Below are 22,882 nucleotides of genomic sequence, written 5' to 3'. Positions count from 1 at the left end.
TTTCGCTTTAGAGCGATTGATCTGACGACTGTGTGGACCCTTCAGTTCGCTTATGGCTTGATTGATTTGAATTGCTATAGGGTGCTGATCAAGCTCATTGATTGGTTGATTGTGGTGTTTGTCAGATTCACAGTGGCAGACACTCTTGTGATGGGGGATGTGACATATGGGTCCTGCTGTGTGGATGACTTCACTGCCCGTGCTTTGGGAGCCAACTTCATGGTGCATTACAGCCACAGTTGTCTTAGTGAGTTATGCACACACAAACACAATCTTTAATCAAATACAGTGTGAATTAACATAGTTATAGATTACACTGCCTTGCATTAAAGGGATCATTCACCCAAAAATGAAATTCTTTTAGCATTTACTCACCCTCATGAACTATCCCTTTAATTCTCGCACAGGGAGACATCTCAGTTTTCCCCTCATCTGTCATCTTTTCTACATTTCTGCAGTTTCTTTTGAGCCTGTTTTAGGGTATATCATTAACATATAAATGCTACAAGCAAATAAGTGAAAGAGAGATGGAGACCCAGAAATCTCCAGGGTGTCTTTAAGAGCAACGTTTGGAGACAGTCGGTCATGGTAAGGAGTGGCGACGTATAGATTTTGCTCTTGAAGTGCTTTGCACAGCCGCTCTCAAAAGCTCATTGTGGGAACTGGTCCAAATGGTGATGTGTAAGGGATAGCAAACATTCTGAATGGACCTGTCTGCACATTTACTCAGCAGATCAATAGCTGAACATGCTTTATGGTTGTCCTTTGAAAGGCCTGGACATGCTGTCCAAGAGGAGGCCGCCCCTTCACCCCCTGCTGTCTGTCAGCAACACAGCATACAGTAGAGGAAATGCTAAATCAATAGGGCCAATATATTTCCAGCAGAACAGTCACATCTTGCACACATACTAGAGCTGGCCAAGGGAATATTAATCCAGACCTTTATCTGTCAACTGAAGCATCTTGCAAAACACAACACACACACATACAGTATACAAAAACCATGTTTATATATAGGATTAACATCTGTCTCAGGTGATCAGGTGATTTGACCACAAGTGGTCAGAAATAAATATAGGTGTAAATGGGATTCAAACTTTTTTGTTATCTGATCACTCAAATTACATTAATCAGAAATGCATGCATGTTTATTTGTAGTGTAATCACTAATCTAACAGTGAATGACAGCCAACTCACCTGTCAATCAAACTTTATACTCTAACAGGTATTTTAAATCACAGATTTTCAAAACCCCATGTAGTATATATATATATATATATATATATATATATATATATATATATATATATATATATATATATATAAATAAAAGGTTAGAGTGGGCAAAGAAACACAGACATTGGACAACAGATAATTGGAAAAGAGTGTTATGGATCTTAACCCCATTGAGCTTTTGTGGGATCAGCTAGACTGTAAGGTGCGTGAAAAGTGCCCGACAAGACAGCCACATCTATGGCAAGTGCTACAGGAAGTGTGGAGTGAAATGTCACTGGAGTATCTGGACAAACTGACAGCTAGAATGCCAAGGATCTGCAAAGCTGTCATTGCTGCATGTGGAGGATTTTTTGATGAGAACTCTTTGAAGTAGTTTAAGAAGTTCTGGACATTTTTTTCAAATTGTAATAGTAATTTTTCATGTTATTAATGTCCTGACTATACAGGGTGATCAGTTGAATGCCACTTTGGTGAATAAAAGTACCAATTTCTTTCCATAAGAGCAAAATCTGTACATTATTCCAAACTTTTGGCTGCCTGTGTGTGTGTGTGTGTGTGTGTGTGTGTGTGTGTGTGTGTGTGTGTGTATATATATATATACACACACTCTACCAGTCATAGATGGGAACTCCTTCAATACTGTTTAAAAAGCATCCCAGGGTGATACTTCAAGAAGTTGGTTGAGAAAATGCCAAGAGTACATTTCTGCAAAAATGCTAAAATATAACATAGTTTTGATTTATTTTGGATTTTTTTAGTCACAACATAATTCCCATATTTCCATTTCTATTATTGAAAGATTTCCATAGTTGTGATGACTTCACTATTATTCTAAAATGTGGAAAAAAAAGAATGAGTAAGTGACCCTAAACTTTTGAACGGTAGTGTGTGTGTGTGTGTGTGTGTGTGTGTGTGTGTGTGTATGTATGTATATATATATATATATATATATATATATATATATTTATATATATAATATACACACACTAACCATATTAATTTATTTCATTATAAAACTAAAATGTCTGCAAATTCTAGGCAAAGGGTGACTACTTTGAAGATGATAAAATATAACATAGTTTTGATTTATTTTGGATTTTTTTTAGTCACAACATAATTCCCATAGTTCCATTTATGTTATTCCATAGTTTTGATGACTTTACTATTATTCTAAAATGTGAAGAAAAAAATTATAATGAAGATTGAGTAAGTGTTTCAAAACTTTTAACCGGTAGTGTGTATGTATATCTATATCTATATCTATATATATATATATATATATATATATATATATATATATATATATATATATATATATATACGACTGGGCGATATGGCAAGTGTAAAAGTAAAATAAATTAAAATCTAATATATTTAACACTGATGTTCAGAAATAACAGTATAAAATGAGAAAACTACAAAAAAAACCTCTGAGCCAATTTAGGTATTATTTTTATCTAATTCAAGTCCATATAGAAAGTTTGTAGAAATCAATATCTAGAAATAACCATGTTTATCTAGAAAGTATTTTTAGTATATCAATCAATTTTTATGTATAAACTTAAACACCTGCAGATATAGTCCAGATATCAGTGTAGTTGAAAACGCAAGAAGCAAAAAGCTCAGTTTAAATTAATGATGTCAGTCAGTGATGTGAGCACGCAGTGCCATCTAGCAGTACACGCTGAGTAGAGCAGCAAAATGAAATTATATCGCTGTTTGTCAAAATGATCGCATCCTTTCCTAAATGTTGGCTATAAATGCAGTACATCTGAAACACTTCACAGAATAAAGCAATAATTAGCGATCTATCTGAATCATCATGGTAAAAGGAGATGTGGATGATTCACCCATTTATAGCATATCCATTATATGATTTGATATGAAGCGCCCATAACTGTCACGTATGTTCTAACATTTTATTATAAACACATACATTTCTGTGGACATCTCAGAAAATGTAGCTTAATGCTTCATGATTTATACAATTTACACAGAACATAGTTATTGTTTGATTAAACCAGTGTAAACATGCATGATGGACGAAGTCTGTCTACAATCACACTGTACAATCATACTGGAAATATTACTGGCTTTTATATTGGTCTCCATGTTGTTAACCTATGTTACATTGGAGCACGCAGCTGCGCATATTTCCACACATGGTCACGTCAGATTAAGGGGGGCATCAAGCCAAGTGCTGTGAACATTTGTTTTTCTCTTTTATATTCAGCCATTGGTGGATTGACAGTGTATCCAACTACAGCCACTGCAAATATTTTATGCAAAACCTTGATTCAATGATTAAAAATAAAATAAAATCATGTAAAAAATGTAAATTCAAATTAATCGAAAAAAATCGCCCAGCTCTAATATATATATATATATATATATATATATATATATATATATATATATATATATATATATATACATACATACATACACACTGATGAGCCAAAATATTATGACCACTCACAGGTGAAGCGAATAACGTTGATCATCAGGCTTAGATGGTAAGGGAACAATCAGTTCTCGTTGAATGCAGGAGAAATGGCCAGGAATAAGGACCTGAGCGACTTTGACAAGGACCAAATTGTAATGGCGAGATGACTGGGTCAGAGCATCTCTGAAATGGCAAGGCATGTGGGGTGCTCCCAGTCAACAGTGGTGAGAACCTACCGACCACAAACCACAAACTGGCGACAGGGTGTTGTGCCCCCAAGGCTCATCTATGCGCGAAGGCAACAAGGCTATCCTGTTTGGTCCGAAATGATAGAAGGTCTACTGTGGCACAAGTTACTGAAAATTATATTGATGGTTACGGGAGGAATGTGTCACACAACACAGTGCATTGCACCCTGCTGCGTATGGGGCTGTGTAGCCACAGATTGGTCAGAGTGCCCATGAAGACCCCTGTCTACCGCTGAAAGCACCTACAATGGGCACGCGAGCGTCAGAACTGGACCTTGGAGCAGTGGAAGAAGGTTGCTGGTCCGATGAGTCCCGTTTTCTTTTACATCATGTGGATGGCCGTTTACATGTGCACTGCTTATTTGGGGAAGTGATTGCACAAGGATGCACTGTGGGAAGACGACAAGCCGGTGGAGGGAGTGTGATGCTCTGGGCAATGTTCAGCTGGGAAACCCTAGGTCCAGTCATTCACGTGGACATCAATTTGACACGTGCCACCTACCTAAACATCATTGCAGACCAGGTACACCCCTTCATGGCAATGGCATTGGCCTCTTTCAGCAGGATAATGCACCATGCCACACTGCACACATTGTTCGGGAATGGTTTGAGGAACATAATGAAGAGTTAAAGGTGTTGCCCTGGCCTCCAAATTCCCCAGATCTCAAATCCAATTGAGCATCTGTGGGATGTTAGGGGCCATCAAGTCCTATCCACGGAGGCTCCACCTCGCAACTTACAGGACTTGAAGGATCTGCTGCTAATTTCTTGATGCCAGATACCACAGGACACCTTCAGAGTCCATGCCCCGGCGGGTCGGCGCTGTTTTGGCAGCATGTGGAGGATTTACTCAGAATGTTGCTAAAAACAAAACAAAAAACATCCAGTGAGCGGCAGTTCTGTTGACGGAAATGTCTTGTTGATGAGAGAGGACAACAGAGAATGGCCAGACTGGTTCGAACTGACTAAGTCTACGATAACTCAGACAACTGCTCTATACAATTGTAGTGAGCAGAATAGCATACTCTGTACAACTGTAGCGAGCAGAATAGCATCTCAAAAAGCGCAACACGTCAAACCTTGAGGCTGATCGGCAACAACAGCAGAAGACCACCTCGGGTTCCACTTCTGTCAGCCAAGAACAGAAAGCTGAGGCGGGGGTGGGGGGGGGCAGGTTTAAGTGGTTTTTCGAGGACTTTTTTTTGGTTTACAAACTGGTAATTACAAGGGTATTATGCTATAAATGTGGTTTATGGGGATATTTCTAGTGTCCCCATTATTTAAATCGCTTACAAAACATACTAAACAATGTTTTATTGAAAATGTAAAAATGCAGAAAGTTTTTTGTGAGGGTTAGGTTAGGGGTAGGGTTAGGGGATATAACCTATAGTTTGTTCAGTATAAAAATCATTAAGTCTATGGAGAGTCCTCATAATGATAGCTGCACCAACGTGTGTGTGTGTGTGTGTGTGAAATCTGGAAATGTCAGAGATATTTTTATTTTTAGTCATGGATATTAATAAAACCTTTAAAAAGTCACGGGAATTTAATTTATATAGTGAATATCCATGTTTCTACTGAACTTATGCTCAGCTCTAAAATATTTAATTGGCTAAAAATTACTTTTCAAGAGTTTGAGAACTAAAATGATTTCCAAAAATTCCTTATCCAGTTATCACAAACAATTGGAAAAATATTGGAAATATCAAGGAAATTCATTTTTCAAAGGTGTGAGAGCCCTCATTTTTTCAGCTTTTGCTTGGCATATAACTTTTTGGGCTCTGTTTGTTTGTTGCCAATATGCCTTTTTTATGTTCCTTGCACTCCGAGACCAACAATATCAATATGTCAAAGTCTTCCTGGAATATAGGTTTTCAAAACATGAGCCAAAAATTTTAATGTAACGCAGTAAAAAAAAAAAATTAAAAAAAAGTTGGTTTTCATTTTAGCTTAACCTTTGTGCTCTGTATGAATGGGTCTTGAATTGTAATTCATATTTGTTGGTCACTTGAGAGTGAATTCATTGTTTTGTATTATAAGAACTTGTTAACTGATTAATTGACATTAATACACTTTAATTTCATTGAATATAACACTAGAATTTGTTCCTTGTCACTTTATCCCCTAAGAGTAATATTTTAACAAATTTTCTGTAAGGAAAATGACAGGCTTGTTGACAGTGAGGCATAAGCAGTTTAAACTCTACAGTACATGACGTCTTTGCTGTGTTGAGCTGTGCCTTCAAGCTGTGATGTAGCTTGCATGTATATGTGTGTGCTGTATGACACATGTATGTGCAAGCTGTTCTGCATGACTGACACCTCCATGTGCTGTGAGAAGTTGTGGAAATAAAAGTCAATAATCTCCTCAAACACCAGTATAAGATTAAAGAAACTACCTGACAGGCAAGAGACACACTATTGCTCTCTCTCTCTCTCTCACTCGTTCTCTCTCTCTCTCTCTTTCTTTCTCATATGCTCACTTTTTCTTCGACCCCATCCCGCAGGGCTCGACAATGTCTTCCTTCAGTCAAAGAAGGCTTGAAAGTTTAATCAGATGGTTTTGCAATGCTACAGAAAAGTTTGAATCAGGACAGAAATACAGTATAGTATAATTATACAGGAAGTAACCATACCAGATGCTTTGATTCTAATATTCTGTATAATAATAATACACGATTACAATAATATCATAATTGGCAGAGTTCCAGAGAGTAAGTAAACCATCAGTTTCATCTGTCTAAAAAACAAGTACGTGGAACAATTTTAATGTTGAGCCCTGCGTCCCCCGTCTTTTCCAGATGTAAGCAGTCTTTCATTTTCTCAGATTTTATCAAGCTCCACAATCATACCTGCTTATAATTTAACTTGGAGGGTGGTGTGTCTATTTGTGTGCTAGTGCAAGAAGGAGAGAGGAAAGGAGACAAGTGGTTGGAGACGGTGAATTGAATCCATGACTCTTATTGACAAAAGCTGTAATTGCAGTAAGTGCTCTCAGTCTCCCGTGCTAATTGGATAAGAGAAATGGATCGATTCCACTTAACTCCACCCGGCCCTTCCCTATCATTTTCTTTTGTTTCCCAGCACCTGTGAAAATAGGCTGCCACCAAACGTGTGTTTTGTGTCATATGTGTGTGAAAATAGCCCTCTCTTCATACAGTATGTGCTCATTTTGACACTGACCCACTTTAACACTTAACAAAAATTTATTGCCACAGTCAGTGAAATCTCTTTCCATCTCTCTCCTCCCTCCATCTCTGCTACCGTGTTCATCACTTCCTCCACAAACAAATCAAAAGCACAGTTCCGATTTTTTGTGTCCTTGTCTGATCATCCTCTGTATGTGGTTGTGGATTAACATTCCAAACATTCCTATTGTTTTCCCGTCCATCACCCCGGCTTTCCCATCTTCATACCCTAAAAACATATGCATCCCAAAGACTTCTATTCAATGTGTGCATTTTCAGTTGGAAGATGTCATTTTGAGAATGTTCGCTCATCCGCAGAACCACTCCAAAGTGTTCCATATAGAGCGCAACAGTCTGGTTCCAGAGTAAAAATCCCTTTAATTTTCTCCATAGGGGAACTAATTGTCAATAATAATTTTTAAACATTTAAAGCTGCACTACGTAACTTTGTGCTCTCTTGCGACATCTATGGTTGAAAGTTAAAATTGCAAGCGGTTTGCGGAAGAACACGTTACATCAGTCGTGTTTCGGCTCTGCTCTGCTGGTGGATGAATCTCATGATTTGAGCTTACCTGGAAGTCACCTATGTGTTGTCATGACTGGGAGATATTAAGAGCCGGAGTCGTAACGTGCTATTTTCATGTTGATATTATGTTATATAATTAAACATTTAAAGCTGAAATATTACTTGATTTGATGAAGATTTTTTATATTTTGAATGAATGAATTTTACACTTATAGCGCTTTTCTGACACTACATTCATAGCGCTTTTACATAGAGAACAGGGGACTCTCCTCAACCAACACCAGTTACCAGTTTATTTTAATAAGATTAGTTGTGTTTTATCTACTATTAATGTTTGTATTGTACTACACTTATACATTTAAGAGACTTTATTACTTTAATATAATATTTTACAGCCTCAGTTGATAATGCAAGTGAACCATAATACTACGATAGTATGTCTATGCAATGCACACAATAACACAGTAAACTAAAAACATAAAACAAGGATTCAATAATGATGGGGATAAAATATACTTTATTAAACATGAAAATTATATGCTTAAATATGCAATATAGCAATTACAAAAGTCCATTTCAGAAGTCATACATAAACATGTCACAGTAACTTCCCCGACAACGTAGATACATTGTTAACACGAGTAATGTTTGATTCATAAAAGCACGACAACCAATATAAGCTTCAACAACCATACCAGAAAACATATCCAAGCATTATAGCAGGTAAACAACTTTGCCAAACGGATAACAGATATACATCCAGCTTTAAAGACAGACCAATCGTGAGCTACAAGGTTGTTAATCGATGGGATTTGCTTCTGCTGAAGCAATTAGTCCATGTTATTTCAACTTTTTTTTTTTTTTAAGTTTAATAGCAGAATTCATGGTGAAGAACTACACTACCCATAAGCCTGAAGGCAAACGATCTACCAGTCAGAAAACCATGGCTAACAAACCGCAGAGTGATCACCCACTTCCATGAAACACTGTGAATGACACAAAGGAGTTGGTATATATGTGAATATTTTGCAATTTAATCAACTGAAATCCCTAGTTTTATATTTGTCCATGGTTTATAATTGGATTATGTCATTCACAATGATTTGTGGGATTGTAAAAGTTTGTTCCCTCATTAAAGATGTTAAGTACACAGTCTTGTACATTCTTCTTTTTGTCCATGTTGTTGTTTTTTTTTTGTTTTTTGTTATTTTTAAATCAAAGTTTATAATGTAGTTATTCACATCAGAGCTGGTTGGTTTGGTGCATGGCTTAGAACTCTTTAATGAAGGATTTTATTAAATCTTTATGGAAAAAAAATTATGGGAAAAATACTTCCGCAACCAGGACGACCAGGAAAAGTGGGCTCTGTTTAATGTTACAGCAATGAGCAATGTTCAGAAGATGTTTTTACAACGATTGAGGAATGTCTGATCAACTGGTTTTGTTAAGATGTTAACACAGTGGTTTTGCTTCAGGACCAAAATTTATATTAGTCATCATGTGGCCACCTAACACAGTATCAAACCCATAACCCATATTTAATCTAGTCGTGTCATATTTTCTTTTACGTTGTGTAGTTTTTTTCATGGTTGACAATGATGAGGCCATGTCACTCAACCTGTCCATGGTGGCATCTGCTTAATTTGGCTAGTTTCTGCCAAGTGACAGATTAATTTTACATCAAAATACTGTACCGGTAACACTTTACAATAAGGTTCTACTGGTTGACATTAGTTAACATGAACTAAGAATGGACAATACATTTACAGCATTTATTAATCTTAGTTAGTTTTAATTTCAACATATACTAATACATTTTTAAAATCAAAAGTAGTGTTTGTTAACATTTGTTAATGCACTATGAACTAACAATGAACAATTGTATTTTTATTAACTAACATAAAGATTAATAAATGCTGTAAAAAATATATTGTTAATTGTTTGTTCATGATACTTAATGCATTAACTAATGTAAATGAATGGAACCTTATTGTAAAGTGTTACCACTGTACCTTGGATGTCAACCACAAAAGATACCTTTTTTAAAAGTTAAGCATATTTATTTTGCTATGCATGACTATATGGTTAGTTGCATATTATTTATCATTATTTATTTAATTATTAATTATTATTATTTTATTTATCATTTAACATTGTTTTTCCCCTGCTCTCCGCAACCCTCTCAGAACAGACCGGTGACCCATTTTTGGATTAAGACCCACCAGTTGGGAACCACTGGTTTATCAGATGTTTATATACAGTCATGCTTTCCAGAATTTGTGCTCTTTCATAGACATCTTGGCAAAAAATGTGTGCTAGGGAAAACTGTGTTCATCTTCCTGCTTTGAGAGATACAGTGCATCCGGAAAGTATTCACAGCGCTTCACTTTTTCCACATTTTGTTATGTTACAGCCTTATTCCAAAATTGATTAAATTCATTATTTTCCTCAAAATTCTACAAACAATACCCCATAATGACAATGTGAAAGAAGTTTGTTTGAAATCTTTGCAAATGTATTAAAAATAAAAAATGAAAAAAATCACATGTACATAAGTATTCACAGCCTTTGCTCAATACTTTGTTGAAGCACCTTTGGCACCAATTACAGCCTCAAGTCTTTTTGAGTATGATGCTACAAGCTTGGCACACCTATTTTTGGGCAGTTTCTCCCATTCTTCTTTGCAGGACCTCTCAAGCTCTATCAGGTTGGATGGGGAGCGTCGGTGCACAGCCATTTTCAGATCACTCCAGAGATGTTCAATCGGGTTAAAGTCTGGGCCCTGGCTGGGCCACTCAAGGACATTCACAGAGTTGTCCCGGAGCCACTCCTTTGTTATCTTGGCTGTGTGCTTAGGGTCGTTGTCCTGTTGGAAGATGAACCTTCGCACCAGTCTGAGGTCCAGAGCTCTCTGGAGCAGGTTTTCATCAAGGATGTCTCTGTACATTGCTGCATTCATCTTTCCCTCGATCCTGACTAGTCTCCCAGTTCCTGCCGCTGAAAAACATCCCCACAGCATGATGCTGCCACCATCATGCTTCACTGTAGGGATGGTATTGGCCAGGTGATGAGCGGTGCCTGGTTTCCTCCAGACATGACGCTTGCCATTCAGGCCAAAGAGTTCAGTCTTTGTTTCTCATGGTCTGAGAGTCCTTCAGGTGCCTTTTGGCAAACTCCAGGAGGGCTGTCATTTGCCTTTTACTGAGGAGTTGCTTCCGTTTGGCCACTCTACCATACAGGCCTGATTAGTGGAGTGCTGCAGAGATGATTGTTCTTCTGGAAGGTTCTCCTCTCTCCACAGAGAAATGCTGGAGCTCTGTCAGAGTGACCATCGGGTTCTTGGTCACCTCCCTGACTATCAAATCAAATCAAATCAAATCAAATCAAATCACTTTATTGTCACACAGCCATATACACAAGTGCAATGGTGTGTGAAATTCTTGGGTGCAGTTCAGATCAACATAGCAGTCGTGACAGTGATGAGACATATACCAATTTACAATAACATCAGATTAACACAGCACAATTTAAACATCTGATATACACATAATTACACTCAACAATATACAAATAATAACATACACTGTACAGTATACAATACGCACTATATAGATACACATTATTCAATAAAAATAAAAAATAAAAATATATAAAAAAGTATATATATTATATATAGAATGTACAGTATTGTACTGTATTGACATTCAGGCTGTCGGTTGATAGTCAGTTGTTAAGAGAGAATATAATATAATAATAATATAATTTTTGACAGTCTGGTGTGAGATATGAGTAAGATTAGTAATAATAATAAAGTGCAGTGCTGATGTATTTTGATCGTGGGAGATTAAGAGTTCAAAAGTCTGATTGCTTGGTGGAAGAAGCTGTCATGGAGACGGCTGGTGCGGGTCCTGATGCTGCGATACCGCCTACCTGATGGTAGCAGTGAGAACAGCCCATGGCTTGGGTGGCTGGAGTCTCTGATGATCCTCCGAGCTTTTTTCACACACCGCCTTGTATATATTTCCTGGAGGGAGGGAAGCTCACCTCCGATGATGTGTCTGGCAGTTCGCACCACCCTTTGCAGTGCTTTGCGGTTGTGGGCGGTGCTATTGCCGTACCAGGTGGAGATGCAGCCAGTCAGGATGCTCTCTACAGTGCAGGTGTAGAACCGTGTGAGGATGTGGCGGTTCATTCCAAACTTCCTCAGCCATCTCAGGAAGAAGAGGCGCTGATGAGCCTTCTTCACAACGACTTCAGTGTGGATGGACCATGTGAGTTCCTCAGTGATGTGGACACCCAGGAACTTGACTCTCTCCACTGGTGCTCCATTGATGGTGATGGGACTGTGTTCTCTGTCTTTTCTTCTGAAGTCCACCACAAGCTCCTTGTCTTACTGACGTTGAGGGAGAGGTTGTGTTTCTGACATCAGTGTGTCAGAGTGTGCACCTCCTCTCTGTAGGCTGTTTCATCATTGTCAGTGATCAGACCTATCACCATCGTGTCATCAGCAAACTTAATGATGGCTTTGGATCTATGTGTTGCCACACAGTCATGTGTGTACAGGGAATACAAGAGTGGGCTGAGAACACAGCCCTGTGGGCGGGGCTCCAGTGTTGAGGGTCAGTGATGAGGAGATGTTGCTGCCTATTCTAACCACCTGGTGTCTGCTTGACAGGAAGTCCAGGATCCAGCTGCACAGTGAGCTGTTTAAGCCCAGAGCCCGGAATTTATCATCTAGCTTGGAGGGCACTATGGTGTTGAATGCTGAGCTGTAGTCTACAAACAGCATTCTCACATAAGTGTTCCTTTTTTCCAGGTGGGAGAGAGCAGTGTGTATTGTAGATGCAATGGCATCATCAGTGGAGCGGTTGTTGCAGTTAGCAAACTGCAGCGGGTCAAGAGAGAGAGGCAGCACAGAGCAGATGTAATCTCTGATTAGTCTCTCAAAGCATTGCTGATGATGGGGGTCAGAGCAACAGGATGCCAGTCATTTAAGCAAGTTATTTTTGATTGTTTTGGAACAGGCACAATGGTGGATGTTTTAAAGCATATGGGGACTACAGACAGAGAGAGGGAAAGGTTGAAAATGTCCATAAAAACACCAGCCAGCTGGTTCACGCACGCTCTGATGACGCAGCCCGGAATGCTGTCTGGGCCCGCGGCTTTGCGGATATTCACCCGTCGGAAGGATCGGGTTACATCCGCTACAGAGACGGAGAGTGAATTAACCTCTGTAGCTTCAGCCACGAGAGCTCTCTCCGCGAGGGCAGTGTTATTTCCCTCGAAACGAGCATAAAAATATTTAGCTCATCCGGGAGAGAGGCAGCGGTGTTCATGGCGGAGTTTTTATTCCCTTTAAAGTCCGTGATGATGTTAATTCCCTGCCACATGCTTCTAGAGTTGGTGGTGTTAAACTGTCCTTCAATCTTGCTCCTGTACTGACGTTTTGCGGTTCTGATAGTTTTTCGGAGGGCATAACTGGCTTGTTTATGCTCCTCTGCGTTCCCGGAATTAAAAGCGGAGGTCCGCACATTAAGTGCTGTGCGAACATCGCTATTAATCCAAGGTTTCTGATTCGGATAGATCCGTATTGTTCTGGTCGGAACCACGTCCTCTACGCACGTTCTGATGAAACACATTACGCTATCAGCGTAAAGCTCGATGTCGTCATCAGAGGCGGACCGGAACATCTCCCAGTCCGTGTGATCAAAACAGTCTTGTAGCATAGAATCTGATTGGTCCGACCAGCACTGGATCGTTCTGAGGGTGGGTGCTTCCTGTTTCAATTTCTGCCTGTAAGCGGGCAGAAGGAGTGGTCCGATGTGCCAAATGGTGGGCGGGGGAGGGATTTGTAGCCATCCCGGAAGGGAGAGTAGCAATGGTCCAAAACCCGGTCCCCTCGTGTGTTGAAACTAATGTGCTGGTGGTATTTTGGTGCGACTGATTTTAAACTGGCTTTATTAAAGTCCCCGGTCACAATGAACGCGGCCTCAGGGTGCGCGGTTTCCTGCTCACTTCTCCTCCCATACAGTTCCTTGAGTGCCCGGTCTGTGTCGGCTTGTGGGGGAATGTACACAGCTGTGATAATGACCGCTGTGAATTCCCTCGGTAGCCAGAATGGTCGACACAGAAGCATAAGAAATTCCAGATCAGGAGAGCAGAAAGACTTGATAGAATGTACGTTCCTCTGATCACACCAGGATTTGTTGATCATAAAACATACACCACCTCCTCTGCTTTTACCTGAGAGGTCTTTCGCTCTGTCCGCTAGGTGCACGGAGAACCCCGCGGGTTCAGTGGCTGAGTCTGGAATCTCCGCAGACATCCAAGTTTCCGTAAGGCAGATAATACAGCAGTCACTTGTATCTCGTTGGAAAGAGATCCGCGCTTTCAGCTCGCAGAGCTTGTTATCCAGAGACTGAACATTTGCCAGTAGAATACTGGGTAGCGGGGGTCGATTTGCGCGGCGTCTTACTCTGATGAGAACACCGGCTCTGTTTCCCCTTTTCCTTTTGCGTTTCCGCGGCCGTGCTGCCCAGACAAAGGGCTCCGCTTGCGCGTTTGTAAACAGCGGGTCGGCATTGAGGAATGTGAAGTCCGGTTTATGGTGTGAGATTGCTGAACCAATGTCCAAAAGTGTTTGTCTGTCGTAGACAATAAGGCAGACAACATCCAAGACAAAAAACATAAGAATTGTGAACAAAACAAACAAAACACTACTATGTTGTGTCGGAGCTTGCAACGCAGCAGCCATACTCGGCGCCATCTTGAGTCACTCAAGGGCCCTTCTCCCCTGATCGCTCCCCCGATCGCTCAGTTTGGCAAGGCGGCCAGCTCTAGGAAGAGTCCTGGTGGTTCCAAACTTCTTCCATTTATGGATGATGGAGGCCACTGTACTCATTGGGACCTTCAATGATGCAGAAATTTTTCTGTACCCTTCCGCAGATCTGTACCTCGATACAATCCTGTCTCAGAGGCCTACAGACAATTCCTTGGACTTCATGGCTTGGTTTGTGCTCTGACATGCACTGTTAACTGTGGGACCTTATATAGACAGGTGTGTGCCTTTCCAAATCATGTCCACTCAACTGAATTTACCACAGGTGGACTCCAATCAAGTTGTAGAAACATCTCAAGGATGATCAGTGGAAACAGGATGCACCTGAGCTCAATTTTGAGTGTCATGGCAAAGGCTGTGAATACTTATGTACATGTGATTTTTTTTTATTATTATTATTATTTTTTTTTTTTTTAATAAATTTGCAAAGATTTCAAACAAACTTCTTTCACATTTTCATTATGGGGTATTGTTTGTAGAATTTTGAGGAAAATAATTAATTTAAGGCTGTAACATAACAAAATGTGGAAAAAGTGAATCGCTGTGAATACTTTCCGGGTGCACTGTAAATTTCCCTCCTCTCTACTGTCCTTTCATACTTATATGGGCTCCATGTTTAAAAAGCTCCTCCAGCGGTGGCATTTGCCTAATAGCAGTGAAATGGCCATTAGAGCAGGGACTTTAAAGAGAATGCAACAAGAAGAGCAGTAATTTTGACCATCAGCAGTAAATGATAATGTAGATAGGTGGTGAGTGAACCCTGCCCCCGTCTTTCAGCTCTGCTGTGCTTTAAATGGGGTGTGAAATGAGTTGCATTAATAATAATCATACAATCTTTTTTCATCAGTTATTGTCATCCTCAGGTCTGATATGGGCTGACTAATGCAAAGTGTTCAGACTTTGAATGACATTGGTTACATTTCCCTTATGTTTTTGCAGTTTCTATTAAAAATAAATAGCTTAAAGGGTTAGTTTACCTAAAAATTAAAATTCTCTCATCAATTTCTCACTTTCATGCCATCCCAGATGTGAATGACTTGCTTTCTTCTGCTGAACAAAAACAGATATTTTTAGAAGAATATCTCCACTCTGTAGGTCCTTTCAATGCAAGTGAATGGTGACCAGACCTTTGAAGCTCCAAAAATCACATAAAGGCAGCAAAAATTAATCCATATGACTTGAGTGGTTTATTATACGTCTTCTGAAGTGATGCAATCACTTTGGGTGAGAAACAGATTTATATTTCAATCCTTTTTCATAATAAATCTCCACTTTTACTTTCAGAATGTGAAATTGAAAGTGGAGATTTATAGTAAAAAAGGAGTTCAATATTGATCTTTTTCCCACCCACACCTATTATATTGCTTCTGAAGAAATATATTTAACCACTGGAGTCCTGTGGTTTACTTTTATGCTGACATTGTGATTTTTGGAGCTTGAAATGTCTGGTCACCATTCACTTTTATTATATGGACAACAGAGCTGAAATATTCTTCAGAATCATCATTTGTGTTCTGCCAAAGAAAGAAAGTCACACATCTGGGATGGCATGAGAGTGAGTAAATGATGAGAGAATTTTCATTTTTGGGTGAACTATCCCTATAAAACTGATGTAATTTTTGATGATTCAGATGAAGGGAGTGTTCGGGAAAGCTGTTTTAAAACCATGTTTATTTTTGCAGTTCCGTTTGGTGATGCTAGTGACGCAGAAATTAAACACTTCAGCTTTAAAGGCAAAATAACAGATTTCCCAAATGCTCCTAATGTCCCTTCCAATGATAAACAATAATTTTTGTGAGAAACAAACCAAAATGTAAATAATTTTTCAGTGAAAACCTTGACATCCATTGCGCTTTCATGATTGCAACCTTTCCAGTTAGTGGGTATGAAACTACATTGAGTAAAGTATGTTTTATAAAGTGTGTTAGTTTTGTTTTGTGTCTTTAGTCCACATAGACTCCACGGAGGGCATCAAGATGCTGTATGTGTTTGTGGACATCCAGATTGACACTGCCCACTTCCTGGACACGCTCAAGTTCAACATTCCCCCCGGCCACTCGTTCGCCCTCGTCAGCACAATCCAGTTTGTGGCCGCTTTGCAGGTGAACTTACACCCCTGTTGCTTACTTAAACATAACTATTCCCTGCAGTTAAAGATGTTCTATGCTTCATTGATGGCATCTCTCTTTCTATATAAACTCAGCAAAAAAAGAAACGTCCCTTTTTCAGGACACTGTATTTTAAAGATAATTTTGTAAAAATCCAAATAAGTTTACAGATCTTTATTGTAAATAAAGTTTTCCATGCTTGTTCAATGAACCATAAACAATTAATGAACATGCACCTGTGGAATGGTCGTTAAGACACTAACAGCTTACAGACGGTAGGCAATTAAGGTCACAGTTATAAAAACTTAGGACACTAAAGAGACCTTTCTACTGACTCTGAAAAACACCTAAAGAAATATGCCCAGGGTCCCTGCTCATCTGCATGAACGTGCATTTGGCATGCTGCATGGAGGCATGAGGACTGCAGATGTGGCCAGGGCAATAAATTGCAATGTCCGTACTGTGAGACACCTAAGACAGCGCTACAGAGAGACAGGAAGGACAGCTGATCGTCCTCGCAGTGGCAGACCACATGTAACAACACCTGCACAGGATCGGTACATCAGAATATCACACCTGCGGGACAGGTACAGGATGGCAACAACAACTGCCTGAATTACACCAGGAACACACAATCCCTCCATTAGTGCTCAGACTGTCCGCAATAGGCTGAGAGAGGCTGGACTGAGGCTTGTGGGCCTGTTGTAAGGCAGGTCCTTACTAGACATCACCGGCAACAATGTCGCCTATGGGCACAAACCCACCTTCGCTGGACCAGACAGGACTGGCAAAAAGTGCTCTTCACTGACGAGTCGCAGTTTTGTCTCACCAGGTGTGATGGTCGGACAGACGGTTTATCATCGAAGGAATGAGTGTTACACCGAAGCCTGTACTCTGGAGCGGGATCAATTTGGAGGTGGAGGGTCCGTCATGGTCTGGGGCGGTGTGTCACAGCATCATCGGACTGAGCTTGTTGTCATTGCAGGCAATCTCAGCGCTATGCGTTACAGGGAAGACATCCTCCTCCCTCATGTGGTACCCTTCCTGCAGGCTTATCCTGACATGACCCTCCAGCATGACAATGCCACCAGCCGTACTGCTCGTTCTGTGCATGATTTCCTGCAAGACAGGAATGTCAGTGTTCTGCCATGGCCAGCGAAGAGCCCGGATCTCAATCCCATTGAGCACGTCTGGCACCTGTTGGATCGGAGGGTGAGGGCTAGGGTCATTACCCCCAGAAATGTCTGGGAACTTGCAAGTCCCTTGGTGGAAGAGTGGGGTAACATCTCACAGCAAGAACTGGCAAATCTGGTGCAGTCCATGAGGAGGAGATGCACTGCAGTACTTAATGCAGCTGGTGGCCACAACAGATACTGACTGTTACTTTTGATTTTGACCCCCTCTTTGTTCGGGGACACATTATTCCATTTCTGTTAGTCATATGACTGTGAAACTTGTTCAGTTTATGTCTTAATTGTTGAATCTTTTTATGTTCATACAAATATTTACATATGTTAAGTTTGCTGAAAATAAAAGCAGTTGAAAGTGAGAGGACGTTTCTTTTTTTGCTGAGTTTATATAATTTACCTTCCTGCTTCAAGGTCTCAAACAGCATCTAAAGCCGTCTGTGTGTGTGTTTGCTTCCGTAATAGTGTGTGAATGTGGGTATGCAGTGCAGTTAATGTTATTTTGAACTGCAAAAGCAGGAGAAATTATCTCTGAAGAATCAGAAGTCTCACTCAGTACTCCACCTTACATAAGTATGACATATCCTTCCCTTCTTTTTCTATCTCTTCTTCTCTATAAAATTAGCTTCCTTTGTTATTTCTGTGGGTAGCACGGCCTGGGTGTGTGTCATATATGTGGGCCTTTGCTGGGTGTTCTGGGTGGGTGTGAATGTGTGTCTTTTAATCCCTCCACTTCTCAAAAAGAGAAGCTTAATTGTAATGTCCCACCCCGTTGCATTACTGCGGCTTTCTTACCTTAATTATTTGGCAGCGATTTGCTCTCTTCCTCTTTGTGTGAGAGGAAAGACTGTAGGTGTTGGGAGATGTGCTGGATGACTGTTCCTTTGGTTGTACCTTTCTCTCTTCTGTCTGATCATCTCTTAGCTTTCTCTTTTCCTCTCCCTCCAGGCAGCCAGCGCAGAGTTGAGGCCAGATTATGAGGTGTTGGTGCCTCAGTGTCGGCCGCTCTCTCCTGGGGAGATCCTCGGGTGTACCTCACTGCGTCTAGAGAAACAAGTCAAGGCCATCATGTAAGAAAAATAATTTCAGGCCATCTAGAGTGTTTTTAATGTATGTGAGTGAACAGAGGTTACGAATCAGCTCTTAAAAACAACATAAAATCAAAACTGAACCCTGGTCTTATTGTGCACGATTAACTGAACATTGTTTTAAAGATAAAAATGTTTTTGTTTACACAATATTTCATCTTCTCTGAAACTACTTTTCTACTAATTTCATACTGGCTGCATGGGCTGGAAAAATAATACTAACCAATTATATTATAGGCTACTTTTCATGATCCAATAAAATCCAGGTGGATAACATCAAGTCTCCATCAAAATTTTGCTACCAGGTAAAAGTCTGGACACGTTTGACTACATTTATGTTTACGTCATTACAAAATGTATATATACAGTATACCCTATGGTTTGTGCTTATATGCTTGAAATTTGTTTTGTAGATAAATAGTATAAATTGTGCGTATGTATGAATTTCTTTACCAAACTAAAATTTAATTTACAAAAACATATTTTTGAATGGATGAGCTGGATCGAAGAGTGAAGAAAAACCAGCAAATAAGTTCTCATCATATATGGAATATACTTTAATTTTGTTTAGAAAGCATTCCAGGTGGCACATGAAGTTTGTTGAGAGAATCCCCATAGTGTGCAGAACTGTAACCTAGGCAAAGTATAGCTACTTTGAAGAAGCTAATATATACGATTTTGTTAGTTGCTTAACATTTTGTGCTCACTACATTATTCCCATACTTCAGTTTGTGTTATGTCATAGTTTTGATGGCATTACTATTGATCTAAATCTAATAGTGGAAAATAGTAATAATTAATAATGAGTACACTGTAAAAAATGTCCGTAATTTTAATGGTAAAAGACTGTAAAAACGCTACAGTAAAAAAAAACCATTATTTAGTTAACGGGTAGTTACCTTAAAATATACAGTAAAAAATGATAATAAATTTAACAAGACAATACAATTATTACCTTATAATTAATGGTAAAAATGTATATTATGTTTAGCAAGAGAGTACATGTGCTTTTTACGGTAAATTATTGTTAAAATTATGGTAAAAACAATAATCTGGCGTTTCCAGAATTCCCTGCGTGACCCATCACATTTCATTACATTTTATGGGAATAGTTCTGTTTCTTTTTAGTTTTTATATCAGTTATGCACTTTGGGGTGTTCTGTGTAATATTTTATTTAGTTAATGTTTATTGCATTATTTTAATTTCACATGTGTTACCCTGATGGTGTTTTGTGTCTGTATGAGTGACACTGTGCACACTGTCTCTACATGTTTATTGGTCATTGCTCCTGGAAGGGCCAATATTGATTCAATTTATGTCATCATGTACCTTTCTGCAATTACTACAATGATTAACACTACATTATAAAGTGAAAAGCAGATTTTTATACAGTGCTGTGAAAAAGTATTTTGAAGGGGCGGGTTCACCCCTGTCTCTTCTGCCTTTTGATGAGTTGAATATACATTCACTACCAATCGTTATAATCAAAAAGTATTCGAAGCGTTTTTAATTATGTGCATTTATTCAGGTTATGTTATAATTTATGAATGGTACAGGTCATTTGTGTATTTGTCCTCTGAGGTGTGACTGAGGGTCTGAGTTACTATATCAGGAATGCAGGAAACAGTGCTTACTCATTTAGTCTGGCTCCTAGAGAACAGATATACATGTGAGTTGTAATTAATTCAATTGATCATTGATCAGAATTAAGCAAGAGTTTTATTGTATTATGTTTTTGGTAAAGAATAAACCTTCTGTACCCTTTCTCCTAGAAATTCTCAGGCCCTAAAAGTGTACATGTGCAAGCTGTGAGTTATCTCAATGTTTCTTCTAGAAGAGAAGAAACATCAGCCTGGGTTTCGTTGACATTCTATGACATACTTGCCCATTGTCTGATCCCACAGAAGAGCTACTGTAGCACAAATTGCTGAAAAACTTAATGCTGGCCATGATAGAAATGTGTCAGAACACACAGTGGATCGCAGCTTGCTGCGTATGGGGCTGCGTAGCCGCAGACCAGTCAGAGTGCCCATGCTGATCCCTGTGCCGAAAGCACCTACAATGGGCACGTGAACGTCAGAACTGGACCATGGAGTATGAGGGGGACCTACGCGATATTAGACAGGTGGTTTTAATGTTGTGGCTGATCGGTGTATGATTACCTTTGACCCTTATCTGTGGACCAACTGAGACTTCTTGGTTCCACCTAATCCATGTTATGTTTCTAAATAATTTTTTTTGCGTAGATCAGCAGTTTACCATGTTTGTATAGTTTCCGAAAATATCTGTACGGTTAACCTATCAGAATCCTGTAATCCTGTAAAGATGACGTCAACTCACTTGCATATGCCTATAATTATGGTTGTTTCTGTAATCTAAGTTAGTTCGAGGTTAGATCCTAAACTCATTTTCTGTTTCTGTCTTTGCCTTTGGAAATATGGATAACTTTGTCTTCAGTAAACTCTTTCTCTATTGATTGAAACTTCAACTTTGACTCCTGGTCATCATTGTTCACACTGGTCTTTTTATTGGGTATAAAGAGACCAGTATGAACAATGATGTCTAGACATGGCTCGGCTCCCAGAGAACAGATATACATGTGAGTTGTAAAATAAAGCAATGTTATTGTTTTATGTAATATCTCGTTTGAGGACTAAAACAATTTAGTATGAAAAATACACAAAAATAGAAGATATCAGGAATGGGGCAAGTACTTTTTCACATCACTGTAGTTCCAGAATCATTTAATAATATAAATGGTAATGGACCAAAAAATGTACAGGCATCAAAATTACATCCCGTAAAGCCTGAAACATGGTCACCATGTTTTTTACGGTAAATGTTTGACAGCGGGTAATTTACCGGAAATTTTAGGATTTTTTTTTTTTTTACAGTGTAGGTGTGGCCAAACTGGTAGTGTATTTGTATTGACTGGTAGTGTATTTCCTACTGAATATTCTGTTTCACTCGGAAATATGTCATATTGCAGAAGTCAAAGCAATAGTTCACCCAAAAAAGACATTTCTGTCATCACTCTCCCTTATGATGTTCCTAACCAATATGACTTTCTTTCCAAAAGATTCCACAATTTTTCTATACAATGAATGGTTGTGGTGACTGAGCCTTTGAGTCCTTGTCATTCTGCCGAAAATCTCCTCTTTTGTTCCACGGAAAAGTTTTATTTTGGGTGAAATATATCTTTAAATGGCTTGAGTTTGTGTATGCTGTTTCATGCTGTCTTTAATGAAGAGTGTGACAAATGCTTTGTATGAAGGTGTTTTGACACAAAGACAAGACATTACAAAGAAGATATGTGTCTGTGATCTCTATTTTCTCTGCATCACACAGCAATAATGAACGGCAAGCTTTGTGAGATATCTGTACGACTGTATGCACATAGTCTTCAGCAAGAGCGAGTGTGTGTTATGTGTGTGTGTTTTCTGCCTCTTAATCTAGTATGGAGAGGCTTTGATGAATGTTGTTGTGTGTGTGTGTGTGCGTGCGTGTGTGTGTGTGTGTGTGTGTGCGTGTGTGTGTGAGGGCAGAGGAAGAAAACGAATTGATGTCTGCGTTGTGTTCTTTCATTTTCACCCGTCACCTCGTCATCAGTGTGCCTGCCAACTTTAGACATATACAAGTGCCCATGTCACTGATCCCCAAAATGACACAGCCATTATGCAAATACCCTTTTTCATAGATCATTTAGTTTCATTTTTCGTTGTGCCCTCACCCTAAGCGACCAAATTAAAACTTTCAATGACACCTACGGTCGTAGTAATGTGCTGTTATATTACAAAGCCAAATCGCAACCATATAATTAACCGCTAATTAAAGCTTATACAGAGCCTGACTTTCTCATAAGAAGTATTATATTGGCCGGGGGTCTGAATAAAGACCCAGGGAGAAGAAGATTACAGCTTTCCGCTGAAAAATTACACTGGTCTTTGGCACGATCACCACATTCATAGTTTGGCGTCTCGTAAAGCGCTCTGGGGACAATTTAATATGGCCTGAAAC

At 39.3% G+C, this 22,882-nt stretch overlaps 1 protein-coding gene across 1 annotated transcript in view; it reads left to right on the top strand.

Annotated features, from left to right (window-relative positions):
* Nucleotides 1-22,882, top strand: part of dph1 (diphthamide biosynthesis 1) — a 127,741-nt gene that overhangs the window by 71,962 nt on the left and 32,897 nt on the right. Inside the window, 3 exon segments of the mRNA XM_051666149.1 lie at nucleotides 126-247; nucleotides 16,429-16,583; nucleotides 18,725-18,846. Coding sequence (XP_051522109.1) covers nucleotides 126-247; nucleotides 16,429-16,583; nucleotides 18,725-18,846 — 399 coding nt within the window.

Source organism: Myxocyprinus asiaticus, chromosome 31 (assembly GCF_019703515.2).
Source record: "Myxocyprinus asiaticus isolate MX2 ecotype Aquarium Trade chromosome 31, UBuf_Myxa_2, whole genome shotgun sequence".
In the NCBI taxonomy this organism is placed as follows: Eukaryota; Metazoa; Chordata; class Actinopteri; order Cypriniformes; family Catostomidae; genus Myxocyprinus; species Myxocyprinus asiaticus.
The sequence above is the reverse complement of the archived record's forward strand: the minus strand, read 5'-3'. Positions and strand labels throughout refer to the sequence as shown.